The 14,571-nt window shown below is 57.5% G+C and overlaps 2 protein-coding genes across 3 annotated transcripts in view; one reads left to right on the top strand and one right to left on the bottom strand.

Annotated features, from left to right (window-relative positions):
* The first annotated feature begins 2,428 nt into the window (after positions 1–2,428).
* LOC116939275 (rho-related GTP-binding protein RhoF-like) lies at positions 2,429–13,823 on the top strand. The gene is made up of 5 exons (XM_032947481.2): positions 2,429–3,174; positions 7,673–7,763; positions 8,629–8,738; positions 9,573–9,707; positions 10,893–13,823. Exons 1-5 carry the CDS (start codon positions 2,929–2,931, stop codon positions 11,061–11,063), a joined length of 753 nt encoding a protein of 250 aa, XP_032803372.1. The 5' UTR covers positions 2,429–2,928; the 3' UTR covers positions 11,064–13,823.
* The window catches only part of LOC116939272 (transmembrane protein 120B-like), a 45,110-nt gene continuing 43,821 nt past the window's right edge, over positions 13,283–14,571 (bottom strand). The window contains exon 12 of one of the 2 annotated variants that reach the window (XM_032947477.2): positions 13,283–14,319. In XM_032947477.2, coding sequence (XP_032803368.1) covers positions 14,194–14,319 — 126 coding nt within the window. In that variant the 3' untranslated portion in view covers positions 13,283–14,193. The remainder of the gene's footprint in view (positions 14,320–14,571) is intronic. The other variant, XM_076062825.1, reaches the window with a different exon arrangement.

Below are 14,571 nucleotides of genomic sequence, written 5' to 3'. Positions count from 1 at the left end.
AGATAGCCCCGTCGGTGTCCGTTGCACGTGTCGTGACGTGTCGCCACTTTCCTCTGTCGTGGAGTGAGCTCAAGTCGTGGCCACATCTTCCTGGCACCGACCTCGTACGGCGATGTCGTCGTCGTCAGGGCAGTCCCTGTTCACAGTCTTCCTCTCTTTCAGGTTCCTTACATTTTTCCGAACAACAACAACTCACTTTTAATTGTCCTGTGGTTGTCCATCCTTACAGATGTGTTCAATTAGTGCCACGTTTCCTTCTCGTCACTGCTCGCATTGAGTGGCCTGGTTGAAATCGTGATGATTCTATCCACAGTGAACGCGTTGCATGCTAAAGCTTGGCCTCGGCGGAACGCTTCGTAATCAGGGCCGACGGCGGCCGAGAGTAATGACGGAGCGGCAGCCGAGGAACGGAACGCGGGACCCAGCGGAGCGTCCTCCAGGGAGATGGAGCGATAGAATTGGCTCGTGGCGTGTGGTAGTTGGGGCGCTGGGTGGATTTTTGCATCGCGAGACCGCGAGCCATAGCCACGGCATGGAGGGGTGGGGGCAAGGCGGTTCATCCAGCAGTGGAATGATCATGGATGGCTACAAACAGGGCCGTCCATGGGAGGGGGGGGGGGGGCCGGAGCAACTCACACCGACGCCTTCAAACTAAACGGGGGAAGTATTACATCTGACACCGTTCCGTCGAAGCGAGAGCTCCCCCCACCCCAAGCGCGGGACCCGGGGTGGTCGCCCAGATTCGCGGTGTACCCTCGAGGTGGCTCTGATGGTGGTGGTGATGGAGCACCGTGGCGTGGAGCCACACGCCAGGCTGATTCGCATCGGACTCCTTGGCGTGGCCTCCCCTGGGGGGGTGGGGGTGGCTCTCTGCTGCCCCCCCCCCCCCTGCTGTGGCGTGACCGCGTGGTGGCTACACGCGGCGTTAGCGCGCCGTAATTGTTAGAGTCGCGCAAAGCATCTCCGTCGGTAAAGCAACGCCCTCCCGGGAACATGCCTAGCGCTGTTTGCCAAGCCACAAAGGCAAAAATCCCTCCCGTGTGGCCCTTAACAGAGTGTTGGGGTTAGCACCGCTTTGTTAGCGAGCACTAATGGTGGCCGGAACGGCACACGAGGAGAGAGTCGGCCAGCACCACGCCCGGCCGGCTTTGTCTCCCCATCGCTGATGCTTAACACACACCGAACCAGCTACTCATTTAAAGGCTGAACCGATCCAAGGGAGGCCCGAGAACTGTCAAGATATCACTCGCCACTTCTGTTCGGTCGTGGCCGGGAATCGAACTCGGGTGGCCGGGTTCGTCGCGAGGAGGTGTCCCACCGCTCTCATGAACCCCACACCCACGTGCGCACGCACGCACACGTGGGTGCGCGTGCGTGACACGATGAGTCTGCCTTGACCCCCCCCCCCCCATCCAAGGGGGGGGGGGATGAGAGGATGAGAGGACGGTGGGGGTCTTCCCCACCACCCCTGACTCATCAACAACAACCGCCATTCACCACTAAGTGGCCATCACGTCACCACGGCGCTTGTGCCAGACTAGGTGCACGTTATGGCCACGTGAAAGGGTCGAACGCCCGCTGGCAGGAGGTTACGGGACAGACCCAGCAGGTGCCATGGTTTGACTGAGATGACTAGCAGATGCACCACCTGTGCCCTCTCCTATGCCAGCCCGCTCTGTGCTTTAGCCCCGTGGCTGTCACGAGCGAGGGTCGAAAACGCCGCTCCACGCGTTCCACCAACTCGACCCTTCGACTGCCATTCCCCATCCATCACCCGGAATGAGATGACATTGCCGGGTCAGTTCGAGTCCAGGCTCATCAAGACACCTCGGCTTCTCCTCTTCTGACTGTGGCTGGCTACGTCTTCTCTAGAACACATTCGAGAACAATATAAATACGTGAGCACCATCAGGACTTCAAAATTAGCCGGAACTGCCCGAGGCTGAGCGCCGAAAAATCCGAGCCCCCCCCCCGCTCCCCACGCACCGCGAGAGCGGGCGGGGCCCGGAGGTGTTTGGGGTTGGGGTGCTCGGGATAATCGGCCACGAGAAACGAAGCTCTGGGCCCTGTATTTAATCACCCTCCCGAGGCGATGTCCGGCTCACGGTGTTGATGTCAATCCACATCGTGTCGTGAGGGGTGGCAGAGGCGGGCGAGGAGTGGCAGGGGAGGAGAGGGCATAGGAGAGGGCAGGGAGGAGAGGGCAGGGAGGAGAGGACATGGAAGAGGGCAGGGCAGGGCTACGGTGTGACGCAGGTGCTCGCTTGCGCAACGGTCCGTGGTGACTCACGGTGGCGCACCCCTCTCGTGCCTCGCGGCACAAGGGGGGGTTAGTGGCGGCGTGGGGGTCGCGGTGTGCGAGGGGTGGAGTGGGGGAAGGGGGGGTGGAGCGAGGGGGGTAGGCGGGGAGTTGGCGGCGCCCCTGAGATCCCAGGACCCAGACCGCGCTTCGTGATCCTCGCCATCAGTCGCGACACAGAGAGCGCGCGCGCCACGAGTAGATGCCGATCGCCGCGCTGTCCCTGGACTTAATAGGCGCTCGCTGACAACGCTTGCTAGCGACACACACGCGCGCGTACAGCCACGCGTTCGTGCCATACACAGGTACACGTAGACACACACCCGACCCAACACGCGTGCACAGAAACGCAAGTAAACACGCGCACGTGCGCGCACAGCTACACGCGTACATACTCGTTCACGTGCACGTGTATACAGAGGTACATACACACGTACGAGTACACTCACGCGTGCACACATTGGGATACACACGCAGGTGCACGTAGGCACAACCGGGTGAATACACACACACACAGACAGACGCGCATACACAAGCACATTCAGAGTCGCAGGTACACACACACACAAGGGAATTTGCACACTCGCACACGGGCAAGTCTACACGCAAACACGCACGCTCACACACTCATGCAAACGCACGGTCAGCTACACGCCGGGACGACCCCAAAGCTCGAGAGCGGGGTCGCGTTTGGACCCCGCGGCGCGCACGGGGCTCTCCCCGTCTCGGGGGACCCCGGGGGAAGCAACGGGGATCCCGGCACCAAGGCGGAGAGGCGGGAGGAGTCGCGCGAGGTGAAGGCGGTGATCGTGGGAGACGGAGCGTGCGGGAAGACCTCGCTGCTCATGGTTTACGCGAAGGGCGCTTTCCCCGAGGTGGGTACCCCCGCAGTCCCCCCACGGTCCCCCCGCGGTCCCTCCGCTGTCCCCCCCCCGATCCCCCCGCTGTCCCCCCGCTGCCCCCTCCCGATCCCCCCGCGACCCCCCCGCTGCACCCCCCCCCCCGATCCCCCCGCTGCTGTTGCCGCGGCGCGCGCAGTGCGTCCGAGCCACCCGGAGCGCTCCACAGTCCGGGACAGCTGTGAATAGCTCGGGGGGGGGGGGGGGGGTTCCGCCTGCTTCGGGTCAAGTCAAACTCACGCATACGCGTGAGTGTGTCACTGTGTGTGTGTCACTGTGTGTGTGTGTCACTGTGTGTGTGTCACTGTGTGTGTGTCACTGTGTGTGTGTCACTGTGTGTGTGTCACAGTGTGTGTGTGTGTGTCACTGTGTGTTTGTGTGTGTCACTGTGTGTTGGTGTCACTGTGTGTGTGTCACTGTGTGTGTGTCACTGTGTGTGTACGTGTGTGTCACTGTGTGTGTGTGCGTGTTTGTGTACGTGTGTGTGTGCGTGTGTGTGTGCGTGTGTGTGTGTGTGGGGAGCGGTGGTGTAGCAGTTAGCGCTATGAACCCGGCGGCCCCAATTCGATTCCCGCTCACGGCCAACACCGGTCATGGGCCTCCTCCCCTAGGTCGACTCAGCCTCAAATGAGTACCCGGTGCGATGTGTAAACATCGCCACTGGGAAGACAAAGGCGGCCCGGCGTGGTGCTGGCCACCCACTCCCTCGTGTGCCGTGCCGGCCTTCATAGGTGCTACTCGCTAAACAGCACTTGCCTCAACCGTGTGTTAAGGCTACACGGGGGATCTTTGTCTGTTTTTTTATTTGTCTGTGTGTGTGCCTGTGTCTTTGTCTGTGTCTGTGCGTACCAACCAGGAGAGAACTCAATCACCGAGTCGGGTTTGCGAGAGTTACTTTTGTTTTGTGATCAGCTGGGTGGATTATTGGCACCAATATTTTGCCAGATGTTGTGAGCCCTGGGATGTAACACCCAACCGGTTGGGCCGAGGTCGACGACTTACGGTTGAATCCGGCAGGCAACGTTTGGCCCCACACTGTAAAACGCGTGTCGTGGCCAGGGAGACGGGAGGCTGGATGCTCGGCAACCCACCTCGTCCGTGCGGTGAGCTCACCTCTGGGTTCTCTCTCTGTCTCTCTGCGGGCTCCTCCCAAACAGCGCGCCAGTGTCAGGTAACCACCCAGGAAGCTTGCCAACGTTGGCATAACGTTGCAACCGCTGTGCCAACATTGAGCCCTATCCGTTCCATGATTACCGGGCAGCGATGGTGGATGGGCAATGCCACCCGGCTTACGTCGCTGGTGGGCGGCGTGAGAGCGGAGCGCACACGACGCTCGCTGGACGCCACTCGATGCGTGCGCCTCGAACAGCGTGTCTCTCCCTCGCTCCGTGCGGGGTCAGATTTCCGTGGTCGCGGTCAGGACTCCCGAGGGAGTTCCCGCGAGGATTCCGAGTCTCCGTGTTTTCACGTCGCAGGCAACCCGAGTAGCAGCGATGTCGTACGCGAACGGCCATTCTGTCAATCCACTGCTGGAGGGAGGCCCTCTCTCTGCTTGCTTGTGTGACCATACTTCACTACGCTGGTCAGTGAAGGTTGGTGAAGTACGTTGGGACATAGGTAGTAGAGCACAACAATTGATGTCGCTGCGCCGGCCACAACGTAGCTCAGCAGCAGCAGCATCATACTTTATAAACACGTGGGCTCTATGCGCTGTGGTGGTCGCACATACAAGCGCCGTCCAGGCTCCATCCTGCTGAGCTTCCGAGATCCGACGAGGTTGAGGGCGTTGTTGGTAGCAGCCCTCCCTGGCTCACCTCGACGCGCGTGGCCTTAAAAGGAACAATCTATACCAGGCGACGTTTCGGGCAATGGCCCTTCTGCAGCCACGGTGGTGAGATGTTAACTACCTCGCCTGGTATGCAGGAAGTCGTGGGTTCGAAACTCGACTCTGACGCTTGCTGCTGTATATTTGCAGTGTGCGTGTCTCTCTCTCTCTCCTCTCTCTCCCCGTGGTCGCGTGGAATTTTCTAAGAGTCCTCCGGTTTTCCCCTCCACATGTAGAGTCGACATCACCACGCGTGTAGAGAATGTGGCTGCTGCTGCTGCTGTACATGTCCACGTGGTGATGATGATAATGACAAGACACTTTCGTCGAGGTGCCACTTGTGGCCAGATCGCTTCTGAAAGAGCCAAATAGCTCAGTGGGCCTGTCCTGGTAAAAATAAAAATAGTTTAACTTCGTGCATAGCAACAACTTTCCATGGCTTGCGTCCTCTTCCTATGAGCTGACGGTACGCAGGTTTGAGCCCCATCACAGGCGAGTGGCCGTGGTAATGACCGAGGCGCGGTCAACTTCGCCATTGTGTCCCCTCGTCGCCTCTGAGTTCAAGAATTTGAAGCGATTCGAAAAGGATCTCACGAAGAACAATCAACCTCAGCCCCGATCTCACGAAAAACAATCAACCTCAGCCCCGATCTCACGAGGAACAATCAACCTCAGCCCCAATCTCACGAAGAACAATCACCTCAGCCCCGATCTCACGAAGAACAATCAACCTCAGCCCCGATCTCACGAAGAACAATCAACCTCAGCCCCGATCTCATGAAGAACAATCAACCTCAGCCCCGATCTCACGAAGAACTATCAGCCTCAGCCCCGATCTCACGAGGAACAATCAACCTCAGCCCCGATCTCACGAAGAACAATCAACCTCAGCCCCGATCTCATGAAGAACAATCAACCTCAGCCCCGATCTCACGAAGAACTATCAGCCTCAGCCCCGATCTCACGAGGAACAATCAACCTCGGCCCCGATCTCACGAGAAACAATCAACCTCAGCCCTACTCGCGCACGAGGCCGTGAGAAATGAGGGCCCGGATTCGCGTGATGAGAACGTTCCGACTCAGCGGAATTATTCTTTGCGGAACGGTTGTCAAAGTTATCCAATAAATGTATCACGATTGGCATCATCATCGTGCGTGTTTCTCTCTCAGCAGGCTCCCTGCCCGGAATTTTGGTATTCAGGGAGGCGATGATTGCTGGCAAATCTAATCCCAATTGAGTTTATTTGCAGGCGACTTCTCGGCATTGCGATGTTTTGGCCAATGCCAGCGACACTGTGCAGGCGAGAGTCATGGTCAGCGCGCTGCGTTACGAACCCAGCCACCCGAGTTTGATTCCCCCAATACCGGTGATAATTATTCGAACCGGTCCCCTAGGTCGGCTCAGCCTCAAATGAGTAACCAGTGCGGTGTGTAGTAAACATCGCCACTGGGGAGACAAAGGCGGCCGGGCGTGGTGCTGGCCACCTACCCCCTCGTGTGCCGTGTCTGCCTTCATATGTGCTCGCTAACATCACTTGACACTAAAAGTCTGTCAGGCTGTGAGGGGGAGCTTTGGATTATTTTTATTTAGCTCGTGGCCGAATGCCATTCATCGTCAACACGAAGACGCTGGCTTAACAAGTTTTTCAATCTTCTTGATGTGAGAACTTTTGTTGACCCAGGTCACTAGTGCGACTTGAGACTCCTATCCCGGAATCTCGAGTTCTCACCCGTGGTTTCAACGAAACAAAATTGAAACGAAGCCGCTGTCCTGCCGATTACAAGCGACTCAATTTGCGTGCACTGTCACTCTTACAATTTTGGCCGATGGCGCCAGGACCGGATTGGCCAACTCTGGCGTCACAATGGGGGGGGGGGGGGAATGGGGGTGGGGGCAGAACAGGGGGCGTGGTGGGGCTCTCGATAATTAGGGGTCTTGATTCGGTCAGCGGTCGTGGTTTCGTGAGATTTAAACGCGCAGATTTCCGAACATCACCTGGTGCCTCGCCTGGCGTCACGTGGTGCAGGCGCCAGCCAGGATTAATGGGCAAGCGGTGTAATAGCGCGTGCGGGCTGCCTTGCACCACCGCCATCGTCACCACCACCATAATCACCACCACCACCTCCATCATCAACATAATCACCATCATTATCACCACCACCATCGTCACCATCGTCACCATCATCACCACCACCACCATAATCACCACCACCTCCACCACCATCATCATCACCACAACCATCATTATCACCATTACCACCACCATCGTCACCATCACCACCACCACCACCACCCCCATCGTCACCATCATCACCACCATCATCATCACCATCATTATCACCATCACCACCACCATCATCACCATCATTACCACTACCACTATCACCACCATCATCAATCCCTTGCGTTCACGTCAACGCCCGTCATCATCGTAACCACAATCAGACCCTGCATGTCTCATTCAACTAATTACCACCACCATCATCATCAAAGCATATCGTGTTCGCGTCATCATAATGAGACTCATCGTCATTTAGTTAACAATTGTCATTGGAGTCGTCGTCGTCACCATCTTCAGACCGTGTGCCAGGCCTCTCACCGTGTCCACGTGTTTGGTTGCACCATTCCGCCCTCCCCCCCCGCCACAGAAGTACACCCCGTCCGTGTTCGAGAAGTTCTCCACCACCGTGGCGCTCGGCAAGAACACCGTGGTGCCGCTCTCCCTGTGGGACACCTCGGGTACGAACCCCACCACTCCCACACCAACACCACCACCACCACGTTACCTACAGCCTCATCACCACCACCACCTTACCTACAGCCTCATCACCACCACCTTACCTACAGCCTCATCACCACCACCACCACCTTACCTACAGCCTCATCACCACCACCTTACCTACAGCCTCATCACCACCACCACCACCTTACCTACAGCCTCATCACCACCACCTTACCTACAGCCTCATCAACTACACTATCACCTTACCTACAGCCTCATCACCACCACCACCTTACCTACAGCCACATCACCACCACCTTACCTACAGCCTCATCACCACCACCTTACCTACAGCCTCATCAACACCACCACCACCACCACCTTACCTACAGCCTCATCAACACCACCACCACATTACCTACAACCACATCACCACCACCACCTTACCTACAGCCACATCACCACCACCTTACCTACAGCCTCATCACCACCACCACCATCACCTTACCTACAACCACATCACCAACTTCACTTTACCTACAGCCACATCACCACCACCTTACCTACAGCCTCATCACCACCACCACCTTACCTACAGCCTCATCAACACCACCACCACCATCTTACCTACAGCCTCATCAACACCACCACCACATTACCTACAACCACATCACCACCACCACCACCTTACCTACAGCCACATCACCACCACCTTACCTACAGCCTCATCACCACCACCACCACCTTACCTACAGCCACATCACCACCACCACCACCACCCTACCTACAGCCACAACACCTACCTAACCTACATCGCCCTAATCACATCATCACAACACCTACATCACCTGCACCCCTCACCTGTGCGCTCCTCACCTGCAGGACAAGAGGACTACGACCGCCTGCGCCCTCTCGCCTACCACGACACCCACGTGATCCTCATCTGCTTCGACGTCACGAGTCCCGACAGCCTCGACAACGTCTTCTCCAAGGTGCGGGGGGTCCCGTCCCCTCCCCCCATCTCCCTCCCTCCGCTCCCGACTCCCTCCCCTGAGCTCCCCCTTCATCTCTCCATCCCTCACATTCATCCCCTCCCCCAATCTCTCCCTTTCCTCCTCCAGAGGTATCCCCCGGCGTTCCTCCCTCCATGACGACGGCGGTGACGACGATTGTGATGATAGCGATAACCGTGACCAGAATGATGGTGGTGACTTGAACAATCATGATAACGATTATTACGACTATGATTACAGACAAGGACGATGATAGCACAAATGAAAAGCTAAACACACACACATTCACACGATGAAACTGCTTTGGGCCAAACATCCCAAATGCTGAGAAATCACCGGGAAATGACTCCGTTGGGATTACAGCAGCAGCGCCCTCCACTGCAGAGAGACAACAAGGCGGTAGGAGCCTCCTGAAAGAGACTCTTGACACTCGGTGATTCTTTCCTGGGTAAACAAGCACAACAACAACCACGAGTGGTGGTGGTGGCGGTGGTGGGGAGCGGTAGTGTAGCGGTCAGCGCTACACTGCGCTACGAACTCGGCGACCCGAGTACGACCCTTGCTGTGACGATTCTCTGAACCGGTCCTGGGCCTCCCCTAGGTCGACTCAGCCTCTAATGATTACCGGGTAAGGTGTGTAAACATCGCCACTCGGGAGACAAAGACGACCGGGCGTGGTGCTGGCCACCCACCCCCTCGTGTACCGTTCCGGCCTTCATAGGTGCTACTCGCTAACAGCAACTTGCCCCTACAGTCTGTTAAGGCTACACGGGGGATCTTCGCCTTTGTCTTCGGTGCCGTCCCCTTCCGCAGTGGGCCCCCGAGGTTGGCCACTTCTGCCGCGGCGTCCCCGTCCTGCTCGTGGGCTGCAAGAGCGACTTGCGCAAGGACAAACTGCGCCTGCGGCGCCTTCGCGAGCAGGGCCAGGAGCCCGTGACCTACACGGCGGTGAGCGAACGCGCGCCCATCCCCGCGTGATCCACCGACCCTTCCCCTCCCCACCCCACCCCGCCGCCGGCGTGCGAGCGTCGGACCGCAGCGCTGCCCCCCGTGACCGGCGAGAGATGTGCGGGCACCAGGGGCGTGTGGGGGGGGGCGAGAGGTGGGTCGTGAGAGACGGGTGAGGGATGAGTGAGCGGCGAGTGGTGAGTTAAGTGGTGAATTAGGCGAGTGGTGAGTTAGGCGAGTGGTCAGTTGAGTGGTGAGTTAAGTGGTGAGTTAGGGGAGTAGTGAGTTAGGCGAGTGGTCAGTTGAGTGGTGAGTTAAGTGGTGAGTTAGGGGAGTGGTGAGTTGAGTGGTGAGTTAGGCGGCTGGTGAGTCAGTGGCCTTTACCTACAAACATTAAACATAAATAGTTTAGTTTTATTTGTATATTTTAAGTGATTTGTTTACTTCCCTCTACTTTGCACTCCTATCGTGTTTTGTTTGTTGTTGTTACGTTCTGATCCGTTACGAACTGGACATCTGTGAAAAAGAGCTTTATAGCTCATCGGATTCATCCAGTCTAAACATTCGGGTTCTGGGTTCACGCGGGACGCCGCCTGCAGACGCAGAGAAAGCCCAACACGGGCAGACGCACGGATCAGGGCTGCCGCCGCAGACGCACGGCGCAGCGAGAGGGGCCGCCGGCCTGGCGCGGTTGACGCCTCCCGTGCCCCGAACCCCCTCCGCGTGACGGGCGCAGCCACGCCGAGAGTCGCGCATCGCCCCGGCCTCCATCACCCCCCTGCATCACCAGCACCACCACCACCATCATCTCACAGGGGGCAGAGGCCGGGTGGTCAGGGGGTCTCGGCGTTGATCCGCTCAGTGCGACCCACTCGACTTGTCTCTCTCTCACACAGCGACGTGGGATTTTTTTTGCAATCGAGGAAAATCCGTAATCGACGCACGAGCTGTCGTTCCGTCACCCCCACCGTTACCCCCGCGCGCGTGTGCCCCCGTCTCCTCCAATTCCTCTACCCCCGTGTCCCCATGCTCGCTCTACCCCCTGCCCTTGTGCTTCCCTCATCCCCGTGTATCCCACGATCCCCATATCCCGTGTTGCCTTCCCCGTGTCTCCGTCCCCATTCTCACGACCTCCCGACCCCCGTCCCCATGCTTTCGTTCTCTCTGCCCACCTCCACCCTACAGGCCACGGAGGCGGCGCAGCGCATCCAGGCTCACGAGTACCTCGAGTGTTCGGCCAAGTTCTATGAGAACGTGAGCTCCGTGTTCCGCGACGCAGTGCAGCTGGGGCTGCGCACGCAGCGCAGGGAGAGGCGACGTGCGGGGCGGAAGGCTCGCGCCTGCACCCTGCTCTGAGCCATCGCAGCCTCCACGCCTCCCCCCCCCATACTTTCTCAAACATCCTCGATCGTCCTCGTCTATGGACGTGACATTGACCGTTGGGATGGACCAAGCAGTGGCCTCCTCCTGGACTTCCTCGGCCTCGCCCGATCCTCTTCGGCCATCGATGACCCCAGTGGCCGCGTGATGGACCAAACGATGGCCTCCAACAACCGCTGATGAGCTTCTCCACCCACCACCTCCCACCCCAACTCCTCCACCCACCACCTCCCACCTCAACTCCTCCACCCACCACCTCCCACCCCAACCACTCCTCCACCCACCACCTTCTACCCCAACCCCCACCACCGAATGAATTTAAGCCATGTCCGAGTCTGCAAACCGGCGAGTATTTCCGGACCTGGCGCACCACATCCACCATACCTCTCGCTGTGGCCGTGGCGACAACAGCACATGCCACCAACTCCACTCTACCAGGAACACAACCAGGGAGGAATGAATCCCTGAATGAGCCAAACGCTCGCATCCCACGTGCCGCTCAACGGCTCCTCAGACAGACACACGCGAAGGGACCAGAGGATCCTCCTACTCCTGGCCAGGAACTCTCCCCTCGAGAGCTAGAGTTATTTTCGTTACTTTATTCTGCTAACGTTTGCATGGCGACGCGGGGCATGTGACTTCAAACCCGAGATCGTTGAACTGGCGTCTTCGGGACCTGGACGCAAACCCTCACGGCTCGAAGTCGCGGGCGACAAGGGGCTCCGGGAGAGGAGTGACTTGTCTGGGAGAGAAGTGTGAGCGGCCCTGAGGAGCATCCCCTCACGCGGGTCAGGGTCTGGATCAAGGATTTCGCCCCAAGTCCAGAGGGATTGCTAGATTCCTGCGGGAGAGGCGCCCACGGGTGATCCCAGCCGTGGCTACGACGTCACCGCTCAGCCGCTGGGACCAGCCGCGGTCACGTGGTGTTTAAAACAAAAAAAAGTCTCCGAGGACAGTGTTAGGCTACGAGTACATGCTGGTGTAAAGGCCGAGACATTCGACATCGCACGGCCGATTCGTATGTTTCGGTGGTGACGTTTTTTCCAAAAAACCTAATTATTTTTACCAAAAAAAACAATTGGAAATTGGGCTGTTTACTCCATTGCCCAAAACGTTGGCCGATGTTCACTGGCAGCGTTCACTGGCAGTGTTTCTGACCCCGCACCCCGCCAGCTAACACTTTATTAATCTATAACTCGCCGCTGCCTTTGTGAAGAGCTGCGCACGCGGTCACCAACCTCAAGGGTGCCGTGGCATATTGTAGGCCACGCCGCAAAGTGACATGTTTTCCCCTTTAACTTATACTGTATTCTTTTAAACGAACGACGAAAGAAAGTCCACTCAAGTTGTTTTATGCCACAGGCCACTCGCCGTTGGATCTTTGTGGCGCCCTACATTCCGATGCGGGGCTAGGTGTCTGCTCCTGCAGGTCATCCACACGGGGTTAGATTCACGTATTCACAAAACTAAAATCACGGTTACCCATTGGCTCAAACCTCCCCCCAGCGGCCAGCAACAAACAGCACTATTAATAAAGGTTTAATGGACAAGGAGTTAATATGCTGAATTGAACAAAAGGTGTTTAGAACTTGGGGAAACGGAGACGATGCGGAAGGCGTTCGACGGTCAAGTAACGTGCCGCCGTGGGGATTCGTCCCGTCGTTGGCGATGGCCACCGATGGCGAATTCGCCAAATATCGGACAAAGAGGAGGGCAAGGGATTTCGCCACGAACACGCGAATCGGGCCCAGCTGTGAAGCTCACGGAGTAACTGGAGACGTGGTCCCATTCAGAAGCTCCAAACGCATCCACGCTGCACGGTGTTAAATCGGCGACGCTCACGTCGGCAGCGCCTGTGAACGCAATGGCATTTGAGGTCTGGTTTGAGAATTAACCTATTGTTCTAAAAGGGGCTCTCTCACACCTCGGTTTTAATTAAAGTTCACCCAGTGACTTTTCTCCGTCCACTTCGTGCGGCAGCTCTTGAGAGGACGTAGTGGTAGCACCACTCTTAACTCGGTTAAAAGTTAAAACGTAAAACCTCTCTTTTGGTTGTTGAACAGCGACTAATGCCCGGAATTGTTGACGACGGCTGGAATGACGGTGGTAGCTCCTGAAACGATGATGTTGATGTCCTGCGACAGCTGTAATTGTATCACCGTTTGACCGCTTTGCACAACGTAAAACCACGTGAAAATTGTTATGCTATTTAATTTTTTTCATTTTTAACAAGAACCGTAAAGTTGTATTTACCGGGGGGAAAGGGGAAAAAGCAACAACAACAAAAAGCTAAATCTGAGACACGAGCCGCGTGGATTAAGCAGCGAAAATGACGTGAAATACTGTTGTAGTTTTAATAATAAATTATTACAATACTACTTTGCACAACTGCCGGTTACATTTCTTAAACATGACACCGTGGTTACACCATGTGGGGCATCCCAACCGGCAACCGCCCCCACGAGTGAACCGCCCCCTCCACCGCACAAGATGGCAAGGGGGTGAGAGCCGGCCTCTGGGAGATTTCAAATCCACGGAGGTGACATTTCGTTTATGTAATCCCTGCTTGGCCCCCACACGGGAACGCCAGTAACTCTGCCTCCATCGTCACGGAACTCGTCAAGACTTTGAAGCGAACGCTGCAAGCGATGCAGGGCGGAGGTGCGGCCCAACGCCCCGCGGAGTAGCCCAAGGCCGGCGGCCGCTGTGGCAAGCTGTACGGCGCATGCACGGTAATCGGCAGAAAAATAACCTCGGGCGAATCGCAATCGGCTCTCGCTCTCTTTCGACGAAACCTCCCCCGGCACCTCCGGGCGCCATCCGTCATCCCAGCGGAGGTGCGAACGGCGCGGCAGGGACGCGGGTAACCCTCGGACCGCGCCCTTGTGCGCGTGTGCGCGCAAATCGACGCCGAGGCGCGCCGTCGTAGACGCTGAAAAGTAAAATTAGGCGAGTTTTAAAACGTAGAGTCAGCACTCTCGCTGTTGTCGGGGCGGACGCAGGTCGATATAAAAATGGATAAACGTTTCTTCGTAACACGGACGGCTCTGGGTTTGTCGGGGGTCGCTGCGCGCCCGCGGTTTTTCCCCGCAGGCGTCGCGGTTTCTCAGGCGCTCTTGTCCTTGTCGCCCGTGCCCTCGTGTACGCTCTGCACCTTCTGCTGGATCACCCGCAGCGTGGTGAGGAGGTTCCCACCGAAGAGCACAAGGAAAGTGAGCGCCAGCACGAACACCTGCGCACGAGGGGACGGCGGCTCGAGGTTAGGCGGACGTCAGGCGCGCCCCGCCGCGACGGCGCCTGCGACGACGGTGCCACGCGGCGGTAGCTCGCGAGCCAGCCCACGCCGCGCACACCGGGTGGCCAAAAGCCTTTAAGGAAACGTCCATTGTTGCTCGCACCAACGTAAACGTCGCGGCTTAGCTGTGCAAACTCAGATTTTAGGTTTACGGTGACAACCCAAGGCAAGGTTTGAGAATCGTCGCAT

This window comes from Petromyzon marinus, chromosome 5 (genome assembly GCF_048934315.1).
Source record: "Petromyzon marinus isolate PM22_M1 ecotype Great Lakes invasive population chromosome 5, UKy_Petmar_22M1.pri1.0, whole genome shotgun sequence".
Classification (NCBI taxonomy): Eukaryota; Metazoa; Chordata; class Hyperoartia; order Petromyzontiformes; family Petromyzontidae; genus Petromyzon; species Petromyzon marinus.
This window is presented reverse-complemented; position numbering and strand designations above follow the sequence as displayed.

Excerpts from the sequence above, each read along its gene's own strand:
- LOC116939275 (XM_032947481.2), top strand. The coding sequence starts at position 2,929 with ATGCAAACGCACGGTCAGCTACACGCCGGGACGACCCCAAAGCTCGAG. Across the intron at positions 3,175-7,672 it reads CGAAGGGCGCTTTCCCCGAG|AAGTACACCCCGTCCGTGTT; the intron begins GTGGGTACCCCC and ends CCCCCGCCACAG. Across the intron at positions 9,708-10,892 it reads AGCCCGTGACCTACACGGCG|GCCACGGAGGCGGCGCAGCG; the intron begins GTGAGCGAACGC and ends TCCACCCTACAG.